The sequence below is a fragment of the Pongo pygmaeus genome, chromosome 12 (assembly GCF_028885625.2).
Source record: "Pongo pygmaeus isolate AG05252 chromosome 12, NHGRI_mPonPyg2-v2.0_pri, whole genome shotgun sequence".
Classification (NCBI taxonomy): Eukaryota; Metazoa; Chordata; class Mammalia; order Primates; family Hominidae; genus Pongo; species Pongo pygmaeus.
The window spans coordinates 100,685,312-100,709,372 of record NC_072385.2 but is presented as its reverse complement, the minus strand read 5'-3'; the positions used below and the strand labels follow the sequence as shown (position 1 = coordinate 100,709,372).

Below are 24,061 nucleotides of genomic sequence, written 5' to 3'. Positions count from 1 at the left end.
CAATAGGATTTTTGTTTCGGATTTGACTTAGCTAAATATTGGGTTGTAAATTTAGCACATTTCTCCAGGATTACTTATTCGTAAGACACATCCTGAAATGATAAGGCTTTCCATGTTAATGTAGTGAATAATTCACAAAGAAGGAATTCCATTTGTGTTTTTAACTTGTAAAACATCACCTCAATCTGTGTGTAAAAATATAGTTAGCGTGAGCCTGTATCCGTGTGATTACATCTCACCAAAAAGCAGAACCTAGCGGTCATAGACAAGGATTTTCTGAATGCTGATCTCATCCTATTCCATGTGGTTCTCTTCAGTGTGGCCTTTTGGTGTGGGAGAGAGAAGATCTTTCCTCCACCTTCTTTTCCTGTAGGCATTTCCTACATCCAGGTGAGACCCTGTGGTGTTCGGTGGTCCCTTGGGTGAGAGCCCTGAGTTTGGCCACAAAGATCTCTCAGATGGAGTTTGGCTGCACATTGAAGCCTCTTCATAGTTAAATAACTGAAGGGCATATGTAGAACTTTGAGTCTTGTTATAACTGTGACTTCATCTCTTGTAGCTTATTCTTATACTGTGCAGACCCAGTTTCAAGACACACACAGTGTTGTGGTACCACCTACACTACCATTTATTTAAACAATTTGGATGGCTTATGCTGCTCTTGGCTGTGGACCTGCAAAAACAAAGCCGTGGGATAAAGCGGCCTGAATCATGTAATGAAAACCTTGTACCTTTCTGGAGGCCCAGTTGAGAAAAAATGATTTATTTTTGCCCTACCAAATAAAACATTCTAGGAATCCAAGGTGAAAATTGGATTTTAACTGCTACTAACATTTTGAGCATATAAAATCAGCAAGTGTTGAGTGTTTTGCTTGATTAGGAGACGAACCTAAAGAGTCCAGTGCAAGAATGATCTGCATATGATGTGAACTGGTGTCTTACATAAATTTTATAAAACTGGAAATAAACCCTAAGCATGCTTTGGCAGCCAGGTTGCAACAGTGGGGACCTCTGTGTTTTTACAGAATCATTTTGTTCCCAGTCTTAGGCCTGGGTCATTGTTCGCCTTTCCTCCCTTCAGTCCTTCATATTTCAGGGTTACATGTTTTGTGATTAAGCTCAAGGAGTATGGAAACTACCTGATTCCAGCCCCAAATATGTGCCTGTCTTCTCTCAGGTTCCCGTTTGTTCTCACGTTGGATCTGTCTCTCCCTCTTCTTCTCCCCACTCTGCGTGTACGTGCCTGTGCATGTTTGTTTTGCCATCTCTGTGACTACCTACCCACCTACCACTTCATCACTCTTTTTTTGGTCCAGTCTTCCCCCGTGTCTGAGACTGTTCATCTGTGGCCCTGCCGCTGTTGCAACCTCAGGGACTTTCCCTCACTGCACGTGGTTAAACACTTCGCTGAGAGCCCTGTCTTCAAACAGACTTCCCTGGGTCAGTGCGTTGGTATCTGGCACACAACGTCACTCATTGTTTATCCAGTTGTGTTGTTTTATAAGAGAGTTTCCTTATCTCAAGGAATGCGTGTCACGTGTCTGCAGGAGTTACTGCCCCGATTTCATGAGATGTAATGGTCTTGGGCTTTACTGACTTAACACTAGGGGTTTTTCAGTGCCTTCCCCAGAATTACGTGGTTTTTCAAGTTCATCTAAAAAAAAAAAGCAATTGTTTTGGTATGCCTACTTTTGCTTAACTCAAAATGTCTTTAACACCGGCTTTTATATTAGGGAAATTCATTTTGTCTCATAGAGTCATTTCTTATGGAGTCTGGTACTTTCGAGAGGGCAGTTAGACTAACCTGTTTGATTGACAGGACCATTTACAATCTACTCCACTCACACGCCTTCTACTCCCTGGGGAATCCGACAAACATTAGGGGCATCAAATGGGACATCTGGAGTAGGGAGCTTTTATCTATAATAATAATAATAATGATAATGGTAATGACAGCTGACACATGTAAGTGCTCAGCTATAGTGTTCAGCATTGCACATGCCTTTTTTCTTTCATGTTTCGTGACCCTGTGAGAAAGATACTATTATGCACTCTATGTTATGGGTAGGAAAATGTCTAAGATAATGCGTGTAAGAAGTCCTACAGTCAGAGTTCATACTTAGGCCTCTCTAACTCCTGAGTCACATTTTTAATCACTATCATATACTGCCGTTGGACAGCACACAGCATCCTGTTGAAATCATTAAAAATAATAAAACCTTAGAACATCAAAGCTATGATGTAACTAAAACTTAGCTGGGCCTTCTGTGGTTTGGTCTTGTTTTACAATTTGGATATGTAGTCACTTAGCACCTCAATCAGAATGCTGCATGCTTGGACCTGGCAGGAAAGAAACGTTGCCCCTGGAGGCCTGCCAGGTGACTGGTGTCTACTACCTGCTGTCCTTCTGAGGGCCACCACGTGCCTGGACCTTCTGTCACCACACTCTGCTCACTAGCCTGGGGTATGGATGCTAAACTTCCATTGGTTTTCTTTTTTTTTTTTTTTTTTTTTTTTGAGACAGCATCTCACTCTGTCGCCAGGCTGGAATGCAGTGGTGCAATCTTGGCTTACTAATCTCCGCCTCCCGGGTTCAAGCAATTCCCCTGCCTCAGCCTCCTGAGTAACTGGGACTAGAGGCACGTACCACCACGCCCAGCTAATTTTTTGTATTTTAGTAGAGACGGGATTTCACCATGTTGGCCAGAATGGTCTCGATCTCCTGACCTCGTAATCTGCCCTCCTCGGCCTCCGAAAGCGCTGGGATTACAGGCGTGAGCCACCTGCCTGGCCCCTCCATTGGTTTTCACATAGCCATTGCTTGCCTGGATGGCCTACAACTAGCTTGTTCCTTAGTTCCCTAGGTTGTTTGTTCCTTTCTTCATGCAGCGTTTCCTGAGCATTTGCAACGTGTACTGTCTCCTGGAATATAAACATAAGACACATACACATTTAACAAAAATGCGTCGCAGAGGCAGTAGACTGTATAGACAGTGCTGTGGGGTAAAAAGGAGGGAGGAACTCATTGGAATTAAGGAGATAGGGGAGGTTTCATAGTGATAGTTCTTCAGAGCTATTAATACATCTCATGGGTTGAATAAAGTTTATTCTGGGAAAGAAAAAAGGAGAGAGTGTTCCAGTGAGACATGCTCCTTTTGGAAGGACATGGTTTGTTCAGAAAATAAAGAGCCCTTTGGTATGTCTGCAGGATAGAGGTGGATGGGGACAAGAGATTGCCTTAGGTGGGAATAGGAAGGACCTTATAGATCATTCTAGAGTGTGCCGTTTTCAGACAATGGAGAGTCAGTTTTTAATCGGTAATGTGATCAGATTTGTCTTTGGAAAGACAACTCTGGAAACTGTTGGGAGGATTTTTGTAGAGGCTGAGGCAGAGGAAGGCAGAATAACCCCTTGGATGCTCTGCGTTTGCACAGGAGACAAAAATGTGGGGTGTGTTAGCCTGCACAGCAGGGGTGGAGAGTCAGGTGGTCCTCCCCTCAGGCTGGCCTTTGGATGGGTCCACAGAGCAGGATCTGTTTTCTTAGGCACTTCCTCGCCCCATTGAGGTGGTGTAACTTCAGGCCCCTGCCTCTCAGCTTTTTCTCACTTCCTGTGGTTGAACAGGAGTCTTACCTGGTCTTAACACTGGACAACCAGTGTTGCACCAGTAGCCTCTAAGTCCTACTCTTCTGCCTGCACAAGCTGGTCTCACTTAAACATGCTGGCACCTTCCTAGCTTGGCTGACCTCCCTGGGTCAGAACACTTGGCTGCCTGGAGCCTTTGTCTCTGCTAGAGCTGATTTGGCCCAGCCAGTAGTTGTTTCTTCTGTCCTGTCTGTGCCCAGGCCTTGGGGTTATAGGAAGACCAGAAGCCTCTTGTAGGTGGGACCTGTGTCATCTTCTCACATTTTACACACATGCCATACCCTTAGAGTTATGTTCCGTGATGATCCACACAAGAGATTTAAACAGACAGATACAACTAAAATCTAAAAAGCCTATATTGATCTTACACACTGTGAGGCTCTTATTAAGAAAAAAAGGCATTGGAAACGTAAGTTTTATAAAGTACTCTGAGCAGTGACAGATTTTCTTAGACTAGAAACATCAAGGTGCTCCCATTTGGAAATGTACTTGTTCATTTTTGTGTTGTATTGATTTCTGTCCAGGTATTTTCTTTCCAAGTTTTATAGTTTTTTTCCTTTCTGATTGTGTCGATAACAAGGGAACTGGTTTATAGTGTGACTGTGAGGAACAGCAGTGCTCTAGGGCTGGGCATCCTGCACTCAATTAACCTTCATATTTCACACCTAATCATTGCAGTGTGGCAAAGCGCTCCCTGGCCTTTCAAAGCAAGAGGACTGCTGTGGAACTGTGGGTACCTCCTGGGGCTTTAACAAATGCCAGAAATGCCCCAAGAAACCATGTAAGTAATGTTTCCTCACTCCTTTGCAGGTTAATGTAGCATATCTGTTTTTTATGATTACTCCTTTAATGATGAGGCAATATTAGACTTTCAAAGAACTCTCCTACTGAACTCTAGAATGTAGTACTATGATGTGCATTTCCAGAAAATTTACAAGTCTGAAAAAGTTTTCATGTCAATTATTTTGTAATAAGCACAGTTATTAATTATCCTCTTTAGCTGGATTACTTATGGGGAAAAAAAGTCTTAAGTGGTAATGAGTTAAAATGGACTTTTTGTCTCGGGAAGAGAAAATAAGATCTCTTTTAAAATGGTAAATAAATGTTTCAAACCCTATAAAAAGTGCAGTTGTTATTTCCTAGGTTTAAATTCCTTAAATGAGATTTTTATTAATATCCACAACTTATGTTGTAGTTTTTGTTATATTATCGGTTTTCAAATTTCATTAAAAGGAAAGTTAAAATGGAGAAATAATTGGTTGTTGATTTGTAAAAGAGAAATTTATAATCCCTAGGACACAGTTCTTTCCCATTTTTTCTAACACTGGTTTTATGCTGTCACAGACCTCAGCAACATTAATCTATATTAACACCCCCAGGCTTTGATTTGCTTTTAAAGTATTGTTCAGAACCTGTTGATTTGAATAAATCAGGTTTACACCTTTTTAATACTCTCTTCCTGACAATAATTTGTACCTTTAGTTTTTCAGTGTAGTATTAACTCTGGATAACTGATTTCTGATAAATACTTTTTTTTCTTTTTGAGACGGAATTTCACTATTGTCGCCCAGACTGGAACACAGTGGGGCAATCTCGGCTCACTGCAGCCTCCGCCTCTTGGGTTCAAGTGATTCTCCTGCTTCAGCCTCCCAAGTAGCTAGGATTACAGACATCTGCCAACATGCCCAGCTAATTTTTGTATTTTCAGTAGAGATGGGGTTTCACCATGTTGGCCAGGCTGGTCTCCAACTCCTAACCTCAGGTGATCTGCCTGCCTCTGCTTCCCAAAGTGCTGGGATTACAGGCGTGAGCCACCGCACCTGGCCATAAATACTTTTTAGAGACAGAGGTGACTGGGTTTAAGTTGAGCTTTCTGACCCTTATTCATCATGTTTTTGCCAAGAGAGCAAGTGATATTTTTGTCAGTCATCTTTCTTTGCCTCATATAACTGAAGTTTTTATAATTTTTTTTGTTCTTTATACTGCAAGAAATTTCTCATTTGCTTTAAATGAATAATTTTTGTTTACTCCTCTTATCTGTTGATTTGATTGTATTCTTAAATGCCTTTTAAACCTCTATATTCAATCTAGGATTTGCCATCTGGGCATTAGTATTCCATATCTCTTTCTTACACTATTTGTTCTTCTACCAGTATAACAATTCATTTTAAGTAATTGTCTCTCATTTGGACTTCTTTGTCTCACAAACTTACAGATTTTCTAAATGCCTAAAGCAAGTAATTTTATTTATTTTATTGATACTACTCATCTCTTTTTAGAAGACTAACTTTTGGAAATGCCTATCGAAGTTCCTCATAATTAATGAATTCTTCATTTACAAAAATAATCCATGTAAATAAGGACATTTTCAGTACTGAGAGAATTTTCCAAGTAGATGTTCTAAGCTGATTCAATGATCATTTGCAATGCAAATTTCCAGGAAGTAGGTTGAGTGTGATGGTTCATCCTCACTGGAAGATCCATTTGCTTAAAATTATTTTGGCAACCTGACCAAAGGGATAGCTATGATACATTTGGTTTGATTTAAAAATTTTAGTGTTTGAAGTTAGGTAGACCTGAGTTCGACTCCCAGCTCTTTCATTTGCCATTGAGTCTTACAGCTCATTAAGCAGGAATCTATACCTAAAACATTGAAAAGGCGTTGCCATCTTTTTTTTTTTTAAACCTGCCTCTTCTTTGTTTACTATGTCTGTCTGTCTGTAGGAATATTGAGGAGGATGATATGTTTTCCACTGTTTGGTCTAAGGATTAAGGATGAGGGAAGTTAGGTTCATAGAACTTTGTTTTGGGCCTAAGTCTGTGTTCTCTAATATTAAATACCTTCCCCATCTTTCTTATTTTTCTTTTTCATTTACCCCCTTCTTTGTGTATCTTTTGCTTAGCTGCTTCTCTTCTCTCGTGTCCAAACCCCAAAGTAGCAGGGATGTGATAGACATTAAAGGTAAAGGGATTCCTCCTGTCCTTGTATTTTTTTTTAATCCCTAACTTCCACTCTTGACCTTTTGTCATTTTTGTCTAGAATTGCATCATTTTTATCTAAGATGAGTTCACTGATTTCTGTGGTTTGTGAACTCTATATTTTAATCTTGATAAGGACTTAGTTGAATGTGAAAGTGCAAAGTTGCTGTCACTTTTAACTAAATGTTGGTGAAAAAAATCCATATGTTGGCTCATTTAATGTATAAAACTGAAGAGACTGCCTTCACTTCAGGAAGGGCAAAGTGGACTGTGAATGAAGTAAACTGTTAACATCTTGACATTTATTCTGTTTGTGTCCTCTTAAGTGACTCACTCCCAAGAAACACACTCAGGGTCACATTCTTCCTGTGTCATTTAAAAAGTTTTCCTTTCCTTGGTTGAGACTCCTCTCTAAATCATATTCAGTTTGGAAGGAAGCAGACTTTCCTTGGCTTTCTACGCTATGGTTTTGTATTCCACACCTCTTTTTTTTCACTCAAACTAGTTTTCAAGTGGCTTTTATTTAACATTTGAAGTTTTTGTTTAGCCACATACAGAAAGACCTTTCATTGTTGATCATTTTTTTGCTGTGAAAACTTAATTTTAAATCTGCAAACGATTTCATTACATAGTTTGTGACCCATTAGAAATGTGCTTAGCATGAACAAGTCACTTGTCCTTTAAAACTTTTGAGAAGAATATAAAATCCTAAGCTGAGGAGGACTGTAAGAGATTGCCTGATCTGGCTTTCTGCCTTGAAGTAGATGACTGTTGAAACTTCTAAAACAAGTTAATATCCATCTCTTTTGACTTTGAGGAATTTGCAGCCAGAGATCCCACAATCTCTGTAGGAAGCCTGCCCCAGAGGTCTATGGGACAAGACAGACCTGAAGCCAAGGAGCTGAATGGGGGGACTCCCACACGCCCATATCTCCCCTCTTTTAATTTGCCTTTCCCAGATGCCTCACTCTGATCTTTTAGGCATTCGGGGGAATCTGAAGAGAGGGGAAATACAGCAAAGAAAAGAATTGAAGGAGAAGAGGGACACCCTAGTACATATTCACCCTGTTCCTTTAGTGGTGACAGATAAAGAGCATATGGGGGGGCTGAAATAATTTTATTTTTTAAAAGAAAATTTCCCTTTTTATTTTCTACTTTCCCCTTTTACTCCTCTTTCAGGTCTTTTTTAGTGGTCTAATCTTTCATCCCATTTTGATTTAGCTTGTTTTCTGTTGCACAGTAGCCTCTTAATAGAAGAATTCCTTACTGCAGGACATAGCAATGGCATTTGACACTTTGGGAGTGCTTATCACACTTAGGCCCTCTGGTAGGCATTTTTCATGAATTATCTCTAAACTGCAGAAGAATTCTTCCCTGCTCAGTAGATGGGAATACCCTCATTGTATAGAATGTCTGTGTGAAACCCAAGAGGCTTGTTTCCCAAGGTCACAGCTATTGATAGGAAGAGGATTTGAAACCCACTTCTGCCACATCCCAGAACTTTGGCTGCATCCGCTATGCCAGGTGGTCTCTCAAATCTCACTCTAGAGTATCAGAATCTCAGGAAATAGGGTTTTGTTGAGAAGTTGGTGATTGCAACATTTGTATTGTTTGCATATTCTGAGTGCAGCCCTTTTAATTTCCTGACTTCCTCTCATCACCTGCCTGTTCTTCTCAGGTTCATAATAGTGAGAGTCATCTCATGACTGTGATACCCGAGCCAGCAATTAGGATGAGTGTATAATTTATTGTCTAAACTGGGATGCTTTGGGGAGTAAAGTACTGTTAATTAACTTTGCTGGAATAACAGACATTACCCAGAATGTTCCAGGACGTGTAGTAACCCTACCTACAATGGATAAGAAAATCCAAAACCTGAAGCACATCAATGGGGAGGAATAGATCCTTTGTGATGGAAATATGTAATCACTAATTAGAATAAAATGTACAACAATCTTAGGATTGTTTCAGTTAACATAATAAAGATTTACTGATAATTTGTTGGGACTTTATTGCAAAATAAGAAGTATCCTGAAAAATAAGCAGAATGGGAAAGAAATTATGGAGATATACATTGGTATTGGTTTCTTATACTAATAAATGAATAAGTAAGTTTGCTGATGCCTTAAATGGCTTCAGATATCACTTATAATTGTCTAAGATTGTAAGAATTTAAGTATGTAACAAAGCATTTCTTCCCTTACAGCTTATCATGGATACAACCAAATGATGGAATGCCTACCAGGTTATAAGCGGGTTAACAACACGTTTTGCCAAGGTAAGACTAACTGAATTCATTGATGTGGACTCAACAGTTGTTTTGGCTTTTTAGAAACTTCAGTTGTTTGCCACGGCTTGCGCATTCGCCCAGCCTGTCACAGTGAACCACTTCGTGTTCACTCCTTTTGGCTAAGGAAATGTAAGGAAATAAGTTTAAAATATGGTTATTGGAATTGCTTTACTACCACTGAAGCTTGATGCAAGTTTTTAATCTAAAAGAGTTTGGATAGAATTTAAAAGAGTTTGGATCACGTTAGAGAGCACACTGTGGTTTCCATGCTAGTCACCTCATATCCTTGCATGGGTGTGTGCACACATGTGCTTGCTGGCACCCACATGTACTTAGCAGTTCTGCTTCATTGCCAATGCATGGTTGGGCAACAGAGTTCCCTTTTCTCCTCTCATCAAAATGTTGTTGGTCATCTCAGGAACTAGATATCAGAGTAAACACATTTTGCCTAGGCAATAAGAAAAGCGATATAGCTAAGTGTGAAATGCCCTGAGTACTTTTGCTTGGTTTATGTTGAACAGTACAGCAAAGTTGTACAAGCAGGGGGAAGCTAGGAGATTGTCTGGTCCAGTGTCTACTTTATAAATGAGAAAACTCAAGCTCAGAGAGGTTAAGTGACTTTCTTGTGGCAGCATAGAGCTGAGATTATAACTTGAGTTTACCAAGGCCTGGTTTAGTACCCATATATGATATCATATTTGTTTTAGTTACTTTATGGGAAGACCAATGCTTCTAATTTCCCTTTACATGTCTAGGATGAAGATGTTGTTATTAGTAACTTGGAAATATGTATACATTGAAACTGAGAAAGCAGAGAGCCTCCCAGAGTCTGATACAACCAAAAGCCATGTTGAGAACATGGCACATGTCTTCTGATTTGTGTTCTGAGGCTCTGTATCCTTCACCAGCATATGTATTTAGTATAGAGTAGATTAAGGTCATGTTACAGAGTATAGGTTAACCCCCTATTCAAATGGCTCATGTCAAAGGAATATCTTGATTACCTGAGAATTTTCTCAAGTAAATTATCAATCACCCTATTCAAATGGCTCATGCTAAAGGAATGATTTTTTATCTTGATTTTTTATCTGAGAATTTTCTCAATTGTCTATAGTGCATCTGTGTAACTTTTATGATATGTAGAGTCTTTGGTAACATAAAATAATTTATTTAGAAATGCACATATAGTCTGTCTTTAAAAGACTTTGTCTTAAAAATATTGTAAGCCCTCATCGTGTGTCACAGAATGTTGAGAAAATTAGAATTAACCACTTAAGGAGAGGACACCCATGACACATTTTGAGAAACATCTGCAAAACTTAGTAACATGGGAATAGTGGATTAATCTACATTATTTTAGAGTCAGAATTTAAGGTATCATTGAATTAATTAGATGGATGAATGAGTAGATTAAATTAAATAATGAATAGATTTTAAGATGCATATTTTACAATATAAACCAAGTTACTGTTTTATAGATTTGGATAAAAGTCTATAGCCTTAGCACATCTGTAGGATGCATTAGTAGAAATAGAATGAACAGGGCAGTGGAAGTAACAACCTTGTACACGGTGCCCATCAGACTGATTTTGGGGTTTGGGTGTTCAGTGTTCATTATTGTCTTTTGGTTAATAAAGTCAACCAAGTTTGTGAAGGGCCTAGAAACATGAGTGTGTTTAGCACACAGAAGTACAGACTGAAGAGAAATATTATGGCTGCCCTAGAAACACGCCTTTAAATGTTTGTAAACAGGCCACTAAATGATTAACTGTCCTACAAAACAAGACATACCTAATAACAGGGGACACTTCAGGAAACTAGGTGTCGAGGGGCTAAAACTTATGTGAAAGGCTGAGATGTAATTCCTTTCTTTTCGTGCACAGTCTCTGTCCCAGGGGACAGATGGTAATGATAGCATCATAGAACTGGAATGTGACTATGGGCCATCTAACCTTATATACTGCTCAGGGTAAAAATACTCTATCATATCCCTGGCCAATAGTTATTAAGAAGCTGTCAAATCACCTCTATGGACAGGAAGCTTAGTACTTCCAAAGACATTTCATTACAAGGTTGTTGGGGAACTCTATTCTGCAGAAAAGGCTTTCTTGTGGTTGTTCCATTAAACTAGAGGACAGAGGAGGGTCCTTATTTACCCTTCACTAATCCAGTCCTGCATAGCTAATTGTTAGATACATTTTCCAGAATGTCAGATGCTCCTAATTTCTCTTAATGTCAAATGGATAAAATATACATATGTTCTCTTGGTATGGTGTGTTTGTGTTTATTTGTTTGCCATTTTTTACCATTCGTAGATATTTGAAGACAGAAGGCTTACTCTCTCTTAGATAGTTTTATGGTGTTATTTCTTTCTTATGTATTTAGCATAATTCACAAGAGAAGACATTTGGTCCTGAAGTTTTCTTTTAGAAAGTGTTTCAGTTATGGAGCAAATTAATAGCTATACTATTATTCAGATTTCCCATTACTACTTTGTGTCAGTTTTAATAATCTGTATTACCTTAGAAAGCGTCATTTTATCCAAAATGTCAAATTTGTTAATATGAAATGTTTTCCTAATATGCTCTTTTCTTTTTAATTTATATAGCAACCCCCCATCCCTTTTAGTTATATTGCTACTTGTGCTATATTTGTTTTTCTTGAATTAGGCTTGCCAGTGGTTTATCAATGTTACCAATTTTTTCCCCCAAAGAATCAGTTATTTGCTTTGTTGAAAACATTTGTCTATTTCACTAATTCCTGATCTTTGTTTTCTTTTCCTCTACCTTTTTGTTCAATTGCTACTATTTCTAATTTCTTTAGATGCATACTTAGGTCATTGATGTCAGCCTTTCTTCTTTTTCTGAAATATAAATAAAAGGCTGTAAATTTCTATCAGTCTAGATTCTGACTTTAACTGTGTCCCTTAATTTTGTGTCATATTCTTATCTTTAAGTTCAAGTTTTTAAAAAATTTCCTTTTATTTTTTATCAGCATATAATAATTATACATATTTATGGGGTATGTAGTGATGTTTTGATACTTAAAATGTATAGTAATCAGATCAAGGTATTTAGCAAATCCATCATCTTGGACATTTATAATTGGAACATTCAGTGTATCTTCCTTCCACCTATTTGAAACTATATAGCTACAAAACACTAGAACTTATTCCTCCTATTTAGCTGTTGTATTAGTCCATTTTCACCCTGCTGAAAAAGACATACCTGAGACTGGGCATTTTGCAAAAGGAAGAGATTTAACTGGACTTACAGTTCCACATGGCTGGGGAAGCCTCACAATCATGGTGGAAGCCAAGGAGGATCAAGTCACATCTTACATGTATGGCAGCAGGCAAAAAAAGGAGAACTTGTGCAGGGGAACGCCTATATTTAAAAGCATCAGATCTCGTGAAACTTACTCACTACCACAAGAACAGCAAGGGAAAGACTTGTCCCCATGATTCATTACCTCCTACCAGGTCCCTCCCACGACATGTGGGAATTCAAGATGAGATTTGGGTGGGGATACAGCCAAACGATATCAGCTGTCATTTCGTATCTTTTAACAAATCTCTCTTTACCTTCACCTTCCCTCTACCCTTCCCAGCCTCTAGTTATCTTCTGTTCTACTTTTTACTTCAATGAGATCAACTTTTTTTCACTTCCACTTATGAGTGAGAGTATGTGGTGTTTAACTTTCTGTTCCTGGCTTATTTCACTTAACATAATGTCCTCCAGCTCCATCCATGTTATACAAATGACAGGATTTCATTCATTTTTATGACTGATTAGTATTCTGTTGTGCATATACACCAAATTTTCTTTATCCATTCATCTGTTTTTGGACACCTAGGTTGATTCCGTATCTTGGCTATTGTGACTGGTGCTGCAATAATAAGTTCAATTTTTAAAAATTATTCTGATTTTGTTATTGACCCATGGATTATTTAGAAACGTATTGCTTAATATGCAAATACTTTTGAAATTTTTCTTATTCTATCAGTTGTTGAGAGAGGTGTTAAAATTGCCTGCTACGATTATGGAATGAATTTTTTTCTTTCACCTCTAGCAAATTTCAGTCTATGTTTTTTTACCTTTACAATGGGTGTCTTATAGACAACATGTAGTTGAGTCTTGCATCTTTTCTACATTCTGATATCCCTGCCTCTTAATAGGGGTGTTTATTGCAGTATAATCTAAAGTATTTGATCCTGGCATACCCCAAAATTGGGGCCTAGCCTGAGAGGGTTTTTGGCTCTGCTCAGGAAAGAATTCAAGGCTGAGCCAGCAGTGAAAGAAAGCAAGTTTATTAGAGTAGCAGGTACAGCAGAATGGCTGCTCCATAGACAGATCAGGGCTATCCCACAGGTGGGGTGGCCCAGCATAGTAGCAGCAGCAGCAGCATACAGCAACAGTAGCCATCCGGAGCAGCAGTCCCCGTAAATTGCTGGCTAGCTATATTTAATACTCACTCTTAATAATATGCTAATTAAGGGGCAGGTTATTTAGAATTTTCTAGAAAATAAATGGGGAGTTCCTGGAGCCATGTAAGATAACTTCTGGGTCACTGTCATGGCATTTGTAAACTGTCATAGTGCTGGTGGGAGTGTCTTTATGCTAATGAGCAGTGAGGGCGACTAGAAGTTGCCTTCATGGCCCTTAGTTGGTTCTGGCCGTTTTTTCTGCTACATCCTATTTTGATTAGCAGGGTCATGATTAGTGCTCAGAAAATAAGTCCTGCTGATCTCCTACCTCATAATTATTGATGTGGTTAGATTTAGGTCTATCTAAACATCTTTGTCTGATCAGGAATTTTTTTGTTCTTTTCTTTCCCTTTCCTTAGAATTCCATTTTATCTGTTGGCTTTTTACCAATATGTTTTTGCATCATTTTACTTTTTTTTTTTCTTTTTTTGAGACGGAGTCTTGTTTATTGCCCAGACCGGAGTGCAGTGGCATGATCTCAGCTCACTGCAACCTCCGCCTCCTGGGTTCAGGTGATTCTCCTGCTTCAGCCTCCTGAGTAGCTGAGTAGCACCAACACACCTGACTAATTTTTGTATTTTCAGTAGAGATGGGGTTTCACCATGTTGGCCAGGCTGGTCTCGAATTCCTGGCCTCAAGCAAATCACCCATCTCCACCTCCAAAAGTGCTGGGATCACAAGTGTGAGCCACTGTGCCTGGCCTTTTTGTACTATTTTAAAGGGATTGCTCTAGGAATTATAATGTATATAGTAACTGATAGACCATTTATATTATAATTCCTAGAGCAATCAGGAATTTAACAGTTTAAGTTTTCATAGTCTATTTAGAGTTAACGTAGTACCTCTAAACAGAAAATATAGAAACCTTGCCTCCAAGTAGCTCCTCTTTTTGGCCTGAAGATCAGTCCCCTACTTATGCTCCATGCCACACCCTTAGTGATAACCACCATGAGAGTCCCCCAGACAGTAGTAGGATTTCCTCTTACTCTGTGTTGGAATTATTTATTCACATTATATGTTGTTGTTCACCTCTTTCTTTTCCTGACAGGCTGATTTCTCAGACATCAAGGACCCAGTCTTACTCACTTTTGTGAACCCAGAGGCCCAATTTTTAAAAAATAGATTTGATGTGGATGAAGACAGGGTTCATTTGTTATTGATGATATAAGAAGCTCTTTTTTTTTTTTTGACAGAGTCTTGCTCTGTCGCCAGGCTGGAGTGCAGTGGCACAATCTTGGCTCACTGCAGCCTCCACCTCCCAGATTCAGGCAGTTCTCCTGCCTCAGCCTCCTGAGTAGCTGGGATTACAGGCGCACACCGCCATGCCTGGCTACTTTTTTTGTATTTTTAGTAGAGACGGGGTTTCACCATGTTGGCCAGGAATGTCTTGATCTCCTGACCTCGTGATCCGCCCACCTCGGCCTCCCAAAGTGCTGGGATTACAGGCATGAGCCATCACGCCTGGCCAAGAAGCTCTTATTATAGCTTTATTTTATTTGGTCAAGTACCAATGACTTACAAATAAAACCAACATATTTTTAGTGATTCATGATAAACTATGTTTGTAAGCCCAGAAGTCATAAACTTATAAAGAGGGAAATAAATAAATAATTTAATGAATTAATTTGATTTTAATAACTAAATTTACTGTGTGCCAGATGCTTTGTTTAATAAGCACTTTATATCAGTTATCTCCATTAGCCTTTAAGTTTTCTTTTTAAAGTAGGTACTATTATACCCCATTTTACAGGAGAAATTGAGACCTAGAGAGGCTAAGTCATTTGTGCAGCATATTGCTAATAAGTGCTACATGTAGGAATTACACCAAGGTAGAATGAGGCCAGAACTTATGCTATCAACCATCTTGTTCTGTTTTAGGGAAAGGGAACTCACCTTTATTGATCATTTACTATGGGTTAGTTCATATGCTATGTACTTGGTTTAATCTTCAAAACAATCCTATGAGATTTGGGCATTATTAGTCCCAGTTAGACACTGAGACACAGAGCAAGTAAATAACTTTCCCAGGGTCACAAAGATAGTTAATAAGCCCAACCAGGGTTATACTCTCTCTCTTTTTTTTTTTTTTTTTTTTGAGATGGAGTCTTGCTCTGTTGCCAGGCTGGAGGCAGTGGTACAATCTCGGCTCACTGCAATCTCCGCCTCCTGGGTTCAAGCGATTCCCCTGCCTCAGCCTCCCAAGTAGCTGGGACTACAAGCGTGTGCCACCACGCCTGGCTAATTTTTTTGTATTTTTAGTAGAGACAGGGTTTCACCATGTTTGCCAGGATGGTTTTGATCTCCCAACCTTGTGATTCGCCCACCTCAGCCTCTCAAAGTGCTGGGATTACAGGTGTGAGCCACTGCACCCGGCCCTAACCAGGGTTATACTCTCACACCACCTATGGCCACCTTTACCAATTATATATTTGTTTATATTTTGTAAAGTATCACTAATGCAGATATTAGCTAATTGGAAGATATGCCGTCAGTTGTGAGAGCTAATAGAAGTCAAAGCAATTAATATTAATTTTGTTTTATTTGATTAAAAAGTGATGGTTATCAGCCAGGTGTAGTGGCTCATGCCTGTATTCCCAGCACTTTGGGAGGCTGAGGCGGAAGGATTGCTTGAGGCCAGGAGTTTAAAACCAGCCTGGGCAACAAAGCAAGACCCTGTCTCTACAAAAAAAATAAAATAAAAATTTGCTGGGTGTAGTGGTGCATGCCTGTAATCCCAGCTACTGAGAAGCTGAGGCAGAAGGGCTGCTTGAGTCCAGGAGTTCGAGGCTGTAGTGAACTATGATCGTGCCACTGCACTGAAGCCTGGGCAACAAAGTGAGACCCTGTCTCTAAAAAGAAAGAAGGAGGGGAGGAAGGAAGGAGAGAGGGAGGGAGAGAAAGTTGTACAATACATTTCTTCTACTGGCTGATTAGTGTTTTGAACAATTTATATTAATAAAAATACCACTTTAGAAGCGATAGAAGTGCAAATTTGCGAGTAATCACTTGCTGTCTATTTTGTATGTTAGAGTGGAGACTTATTCAAGTAATTGCATGAGGTTTTTTTTTTTTGCATTTTCCTCTGTTGGTACGGCTGACTGACCCTCAGCAAACTTTGTTCATACTGAGCATATTAGATGGTTCCGCCTTAGTCAATTCACTGATGGTCTACTGGTAACACCAAATCCCAGCTTAGATCTCTGGAGGATATTTGTAAAGCAGTGTTATACTTTTTGGCAATGATTCTAGAGTGAAGTAACACACAAAATTCTGTTTCATGGGTCCTCAAGGAGGCACTGCTAAATTACATTACAAAGGCATTTGACTCATAATATGATTTCATTCAGGAAATCTATTAAAATTACTATTGAGAGAAGGGCTTAATTTCACTCCCTTTGTGATATTGATGGTCAGTAAAATGAAATCGAACTTGCTCACATTACATATGTACATTCAGTTTTCCTAGAGCCCTGAAGCTTTTTGATTTTGTTTTCCTAAAGGTTTTCAAAAGGAGCCCATTTAGCATCTAATTGCTTGTGCCTTCCGCATTGTTCTTGCAGTCTAATGTCTTCTCAGTTTACAAAGCACTTTTAAAATTAAAGTGGTTAATAACTAGAATTACATTATTTCCTTCAACTAAGTGAACTAATGTCCTGAAACAACTTTTACTAATGTGCACTCGGTAACAAAGAACCAACTGTATACATGTTAATTTGAGGAGCTTTCAAATAATTGCCTTCAAAGTTGTTTTTTTTCCTCCTCTCTAGTGGTGCTGCAATTATCTTTTCAAACGAATGATTTATTACATATACACACACGGAGCTCCAAAACAGCCTTGCTACCCTCAGCATTATGGAATTGTTATAATTTGCTTCATTTATCATAACAAACAATACAGTTATATGCTCTGATGGATCTAGAGCGGCATTTGTCATTTGATTATTATGCTATAAAGGTCTGATGTAGAACTAGAATTCAATGAAATAATACCTCGTGGAAATAATACTAAGAGCTCCTACGTCCATGCTGCTTTTCTTTAATACTTAGTCCTTCCCTGAGTGGAAATACTGAGTACTCTCTTTTGTCCATATTTTGCCATAAGTGGGTTCTTAAAAAGTTAGATGTAAATCTAAGTTTCAAAAATAGAATTTGGTTCTGAAAGTACGTGGGGAATCAGTCTGTTGAGTGATTTTATTAAAAGCAAGTATCTCCTTTGACATACCAAAGTCACTCACCAGTTTCAGTTTACAAGGATAAAATCAACTTAGTATTATTTTCTACATTTTTAGCACGTACTGTGGGCAATACCACAATACCTCAGCACGTGCTGAATGTAATTAAAAGACGTCTACACTTTTATAATTCAGTGTGTGTATATTCCTTTTTCATAGATCATCTCGAAGACTTTTTAAATGACTCAGTATTCCACAAACATTAATCGCTGGGGCACTCCTAGCTATAGACTGAAAGTATGTGTGATGAATGATGGGTAAGACATCGTTCCTGCCCTTAGAATTTAGTGTAATGAAATCACTTTGAATGAGCAGGATGCAATGTGCTTTATTTACTCTTCGAACTAGCTGAATTTTAGCTGGCTCCCTATGAGCCCATTAAAGGAAATAGGAAAGAGCTAGCCACATAAGTTTCTTTCAGCATCGTTTTATTATACTCGTTCTGCTTTAATAAAATAAATTTATGAAACCGATACATTGAGGCACAAGAATACTCATTACCAAAACTTTCAGCGTAGGCTCCTTTTAGATAAAATGTTCCTCGGAGTGCATCTGAAACCACATTTTGTTTGGAGAAAAGAAGAGATAATGTACATATTTTCAGGGGGCATATCTGTTATTAAATGAGACTCCACAGCCTTGATCAATATTCTGCATAAGGACTTTTTGGTTACAAAGCGCTTGTCTGGACTGTAGCTTGCGTTTCAGACCTCTTAATGATTACCAAAAAAATATTGAGTGTGAACTGCAGTACTGTGAACAGGTAAAGGCAGATTGGTCTTTGAATGCTTTGAGAACACTAGATAAATGAGGACTAGAAAGTGCAGGTGAGACCCCCAAGAAAGCCTGCCTGGCTGGAGAAAAGAATGTGTCTTGTAGCATAGTGCCGGATTAAAACAGACAGGTAGAATGAGGTGAAATGATTGAGAATTTTAAGGCAAAGCTCTTATAATTAATCACACCATTTGCATGCGATTAATTATGGGCTTTGTGATATGTGCTGGGAAAACAATTATTGGATTTGTTCTGCTTTTAACATAATGTTAAAGAAAAATATTGTTCATAACATTTGTTAAAGAACAGTAAGGCAGACTTTATTCAGGTAACTGTTGTAACAGGTATAAGAACTACTGCAGTGGAGTTTTGGGGTAGGGGAGAGAAATTGGGCTCAACTCTGAAAATAAGGAAAAGTAAAAATGTATCACCAAGGAGTGAGGGTGAGAGTGTGGTATCAGTGGATGAAAAATTACTAAGAGGACACATGAGGGGTAAGGGGGGATTCTGGCTCAACCAACCTAGGAGGATATTCTTGCTGAAGGCAGATCAGGGTGACCAGACATTACCTAGGGGTTGGTGGAAGATGAGGAACCCAATCAGATATCCAGCATGGGGGAGTCTGGCTAAACTAACTTAACAGGGTATTAGCTAAAACTGGACAATGCAGCGACAAATACAGAAGCATACATGAAGTCAGAGCCTAGTTGAGAAGAGGGTTCAGAGGAGCCTGACTAGAGTTTGATCAAGGAGAGCATCTTTGTCGATGAAACACTGAAAGGCCATTATGGCAACCTCTTGGATATTTGGAAGAAAATGGATTTGTGGCTTAGACCAGAGTCATTATTTTACAGGTATTGTCAAAGGTGTACTTAATGGAAATAAAGCCTTTTTCCCTCATATAGCTAATAGTTAAATGAATTTACTGTCATTTTTCTGATGGCAGTATTTCTTGTATCCTGTGCTTGTTTTCTGCATTTGTTTCTTCTTTTGGGGAGGATTTGCCAAATAAAATCCAGAACACCCAGTTAAATTTGAATTTCAGATAAACAACAAATACGTTTTTAAAGTAAGTACATCCCAAATTATTTATTTGAAATTCAAATTTGACTGCTATCTTGTATTTTTATCTGGTTAATCTGTATTTTGAGGTTATATTCTTTAACAGATCCTTTAGTGAGGGTCACTAAAGTATATACTTTATGTGTCTGAAAATATCTTTATTTTGCACTCATTTTATAATGAGACTACTCGTGTGTACAATTCCAGGTTGATAGTTGTTTTCTAGTGGTGCTTGACTACATTATACCAAAGTCTTCTGACTTCTGTGTTTTGACACCACTTCCTTTGTAGATAATGTGTTTCTCTCTTTTGAGATAATCTCCTAATTCTTTATGTTCTGTAGTTTTATCACTATGTGTCTATATTTAGATTTATCTTTATTTTACTCAGTGTAATGTGAATCTGAAAACTCATGTCTTTTCCTCAAATTTGAAAAGTGTTCACCTATTATGTCTTCAAATATCACTTTCCACCATGCTTTTCTGCTGAAACTTTCATTAAACAGAAGTTGGAGTGTGTTTTTCATGGCTCTTAAAAAATCTTTTGTCTTTTTATTCTCTTTTTTGCTGCATTTTGAATGGTTATCTCAGTTCCATTTTCCAATTTTCTAATTTCTGCTTTACTATGCCCATCTAGGCTTTATCTCATTTGTTACATTTTTAATTTTAAGACTGTTTTTCATTTCCAAGGTTTCTAATAAATTATTGTTCATAGCTACCTGTTCTTGTTTTATATTCCTTAAGTATTCTTTTAGGTTAAGGCATGCTAAAAATCCTTAAAGAACCTTGGTAAGACCATTTCGTAAAATTATTCTCATCTAGAGAATATTTGTGTTCAAATCATTGGCTTCAATTAGTTTCTTAGCAAACAAGCATTAAAATTTTTAACTGGGTTTATAAACTCACTTTGAATCAGAAGTTTATTTTCATCCTCCCCACCCTTTTCCTTTTTCTGTCTAGCAATTTTATGGAAATTTCCACTTGGAGTTTGGGGCCATTGGTCTAGAGCTAGATTATAATGGTAGCTTCTGACCCATGGAGCTTTTCTTCTTATGATATTGTTTGCATAAGAATGTGATAATTTTCCTTTTTCTAATATTAGTAAATTTACTTTTTGTTCATGATTGCCTTATACAACTTTTCAATCTACTTATTTATATATTTTGCTAACTTGTTTTTTTATTTTTATTTTTTATTTGTTTATGCTAATTTTTGTTGAATGACTATTCAGTGGAGCCGTTGTGTTAAGTACATTGGATACAACCTTGTGAGATAAGTAGTGGTGTGTGTGTGTCTGTGTGTGTGTGTGTAGCTCCCTCTTTTCTAGAGCTTATCACTACCCTTTCAACTTCAGATCAATTTTATCTTATGAACTTTCAAATAATTCAGTAAGTGTTTTCTTTAGTGTCTGGCTTCTTTCACTCAACAGTATATGGCCAGTACAATTTTTATTTTTAGAATTCTGCCTTATAAAGTGAAAATATCCATTGATGTTTTTATTTAAACACTTTTTCCCCTCTTCCATCTTGTTCTTCTCTGACTTCTCTGCTTAGGCACCATTGCCCCAAAGTTAAAGCTTTGTCTCTAAAGTTGCCTTCAGTTGCATTATCATAAGTGAAATGCTATGTTTATTTCTTTCTGGAAGGTTTTTGGGAATATGTAAGAGAGTGATGTGGGCATAAAGATGAAACTTAGATGAGATCAGGCACATTCAGGGTGGTATGGCTGTAGACACAAGCATTCCTATACACCAATAATAGACAGACAGAGAGCCAAATCATGAGTGAACGCCCACTCACAGTTGCTGCAAAGAGAATAAAATACCTAGGAATACAACTTACAAGGGATGTGAAGGACCTCTTCAAGGAGAACTACAAACCACTGCTCAAACAAGTAAGGGAGGACACAAACAAATGGAAAAACATTCCATGCTCCTTTATAGGAAGCATCAATATCGTGAAAATGGCCATACTGCCCAAAGTAATTTATAGATTCAGTGCTATCCCCATCAAGCTACCATTGACTTTCTTCACAGAATTAGGAAAAACTACTTTAAATTTCATATGGAACCGAAAAAGAGCCCGTATAACCAAGGCAATCCTAAGCAAAAAGAACAAAGCCAGAGGCATCATGCTACCTGACTTCAAACTATACTACAAGGCTAGAGTAACTGTATATGCAGAAAATGGAAACTGGACCCCTTCCTCACACCTTATACAAAAATTAACTCAGGATGGATGAAAGACTTAAATATAAGACCTAAAACCATAAAAACCCTAGAAGAAAACCTAGGCAATACCATTCAGGACATAGGCATGGGCAAAGACTTCATGACTAAAACACCAAAAGCAATGGGAAAAAAAGCCAAAATTGACAAATTGGATCTAATTAAACTAAAGAGCTTCTGCACAGCAAAAGAAACTATCATCAGTGCAAACAGGCACCCTACAGAATGGGAGAACATTTTTGCAGTCTATCCATCTGACAAAGGGCTAATATCCAGAATCTACAAAGAACTTAAACAAATTTACATGAAAAAAATCAAACAACTCCATCAAAAAGTAGGTGAAGGATATGAACAGACACTTCTCCAAAGAAGACATTTATGCGGCCAACACACATGAAAAAAAGCTCATCATCACTGGCCATTAGAGAAATGCAAATCAAAACCACAATGAGATACCATCTCATGTCAGTTAGAATGGCGATCATTAAAAAGTCAGGAAACAACAGATGCTGGTGGAGAGGATATGGAGAAATAGGAACACTTTTACATTGTTGGTGGGAGTTTAAATTAGTTCAACCATTGTGGAAGACAGTGTGGCGATTCCTCAAGGATCTAGATCCAGAAATACCATTTGACCCAGCAATCCCATTACTGGGTATATACCCAAAGGATTATAAATCATTCTACTATAAAGACACATGCACACATATGTTTATTGCAGCACTGTTCACAATAGCAAAGACTTGGAACCAACCCAAATGCCCATCAATGATAGACTGGATAAAGAAAATGTGGCAGATATACACCATGGAATACTATGCAACCATAAAAAAGGATGAGTTCATGTCCTTTGCAGGGACATGGCTGAAGCTGGAAACCATCATTCTCAGTGGACTAACACAGAAGCAGAAAACCAAACACCACATGTTCTCGCTCATAAGTGGGAGTTGAACAGTGAGATTACATGGACACAGGGAGGGGAACATTACACACCAGGGCCTGTTGGGAGGTGGGGGGCTAGGGGAAGGATAGCATTAGGAGAAGTACCTAACGTAGATGGCGAGTTGATGGGTGCAGCAAACCACTATGGCACTTGTATACCTATGTAACAAACCTGCACATTCTGCACATGTATCCAAGAACTTAAATATAATTTTAAGAAAAGATGAAACTTAGAATCTATTATTCTTGGTATATGTTTTGCAAATAATAGTAGAAAACCAACAGGTAAAACTAAGACTGCGGTCAACCAGACTTGATAATTCAGTTCTTCAAAACACTTAGAAATATTTAATATTCCTTTTGTTTAGCCTGCCAGAGGTTAATCATAATTTTCTATTGTATTTTCATTTAATCTCAGAAACTGTCATGTACTTAGTTTGATGCCAGATCATGTTTTACAATGGTCAATGGCTCAGTGGGAACGGATAGATAATTTATTGATTTGAAGGTGTTAACTGTTCTGGACATCCTCTTAGAACTACTGCTGTACTTTCTAGTTTAAATATGCACAGTATTTTCAGTAAGAATTTAAACAGTTTTTGATCTGGACCTGAGCACCCTATTTTGGCATTTGCAAATCAAATTGGGACCCATTCCTGTGCATTTTAGAATTATTTTTCTGGTGTGTCCTCTTACTATGCTGGGATAGGATTCAAAAAGGAAATGTCTGTTTATTTTATTAACTCTTCCTCAGGAAAGACAGTGGTGAAGTGAGTTGTTAGCACATTGTATTTTTCAATAGCTCTTTGACCTTAATCTCTGTGGCTATAAAATGAATGGGAAGATGCCTACTGTATTATGAGTAATGAAGAAAGCCCATGATGGATTCATGTTACTGTTAATATTTCAAGGAGAAGTTAATGTAATATCTGTAGACTGCAGTCATGAATCCAAGACCAACAGAGTAAGTGTGTGTTACTAGCAGCATCATCCATGTGTAGCACACATGTGTCAAGAAATAAATCCAAGCTGTTCTCTGGGCTCTGATAATTCCTTTATCATGTTACCCCGAAGACAGAAGAATCGGAAGGAGAGGAGTTGCTGCCACAGTGGTTTGACTTTTTTCACTGAGTCCAGTGATTGAATCCATCCTATGGTGGATGGTCATTTTATAATCATGGGACAGTTACAGGATGGTGGGTAGGCTTTAGCAGCAGCGGGGCCTAGATAGAAGCAAATATAATCACGAAGAGACTCCTACAGTAGTCTTTGAAGCTGGCCCCAGAGAGCAGCATTTCACAAAAATGTTTCCACAGATGACCAGTTCAGAGGGATGTTAATAGATTGTGTGTTAAAAAGGGTCCCACAGCCAAATGTGTGGAAAAACCAAGTTAAACACAGAAAAACAAGAGATTTTGCCAAAGG

General features: G+C 38.2%; 1 protein-coding gene across 23 annotated transcripts in view; it reads left to right on the top strand.

The window, feature by feature from the left end:
• Window positions 1–24,061, top strand: part of LTBP1 (latent transforming growth factor beta binding protein 1) — a 443,088-nt gene that overhangs the window by 257,603 nt on the left and 161,424 nt on the right. For all 23 annotated transcript variants that reach the window (XM_054475443.2, XM_054475439.2, XM_063648824.1 and 20 more), the window contains 2 exons: window positions 4,324–4,426; window positions 8,831–8,902. In XM_054475443.2, coding sequence (XP_054331418.1) covers window positions 4,324–4,426; window positions 8,831–8,902 — 175 coding nt within the window. The remainder of the gene's footprint in view (window positions 1–4,323; window positions 4,427–8,830; window positions 8,903–24,061) is intronic.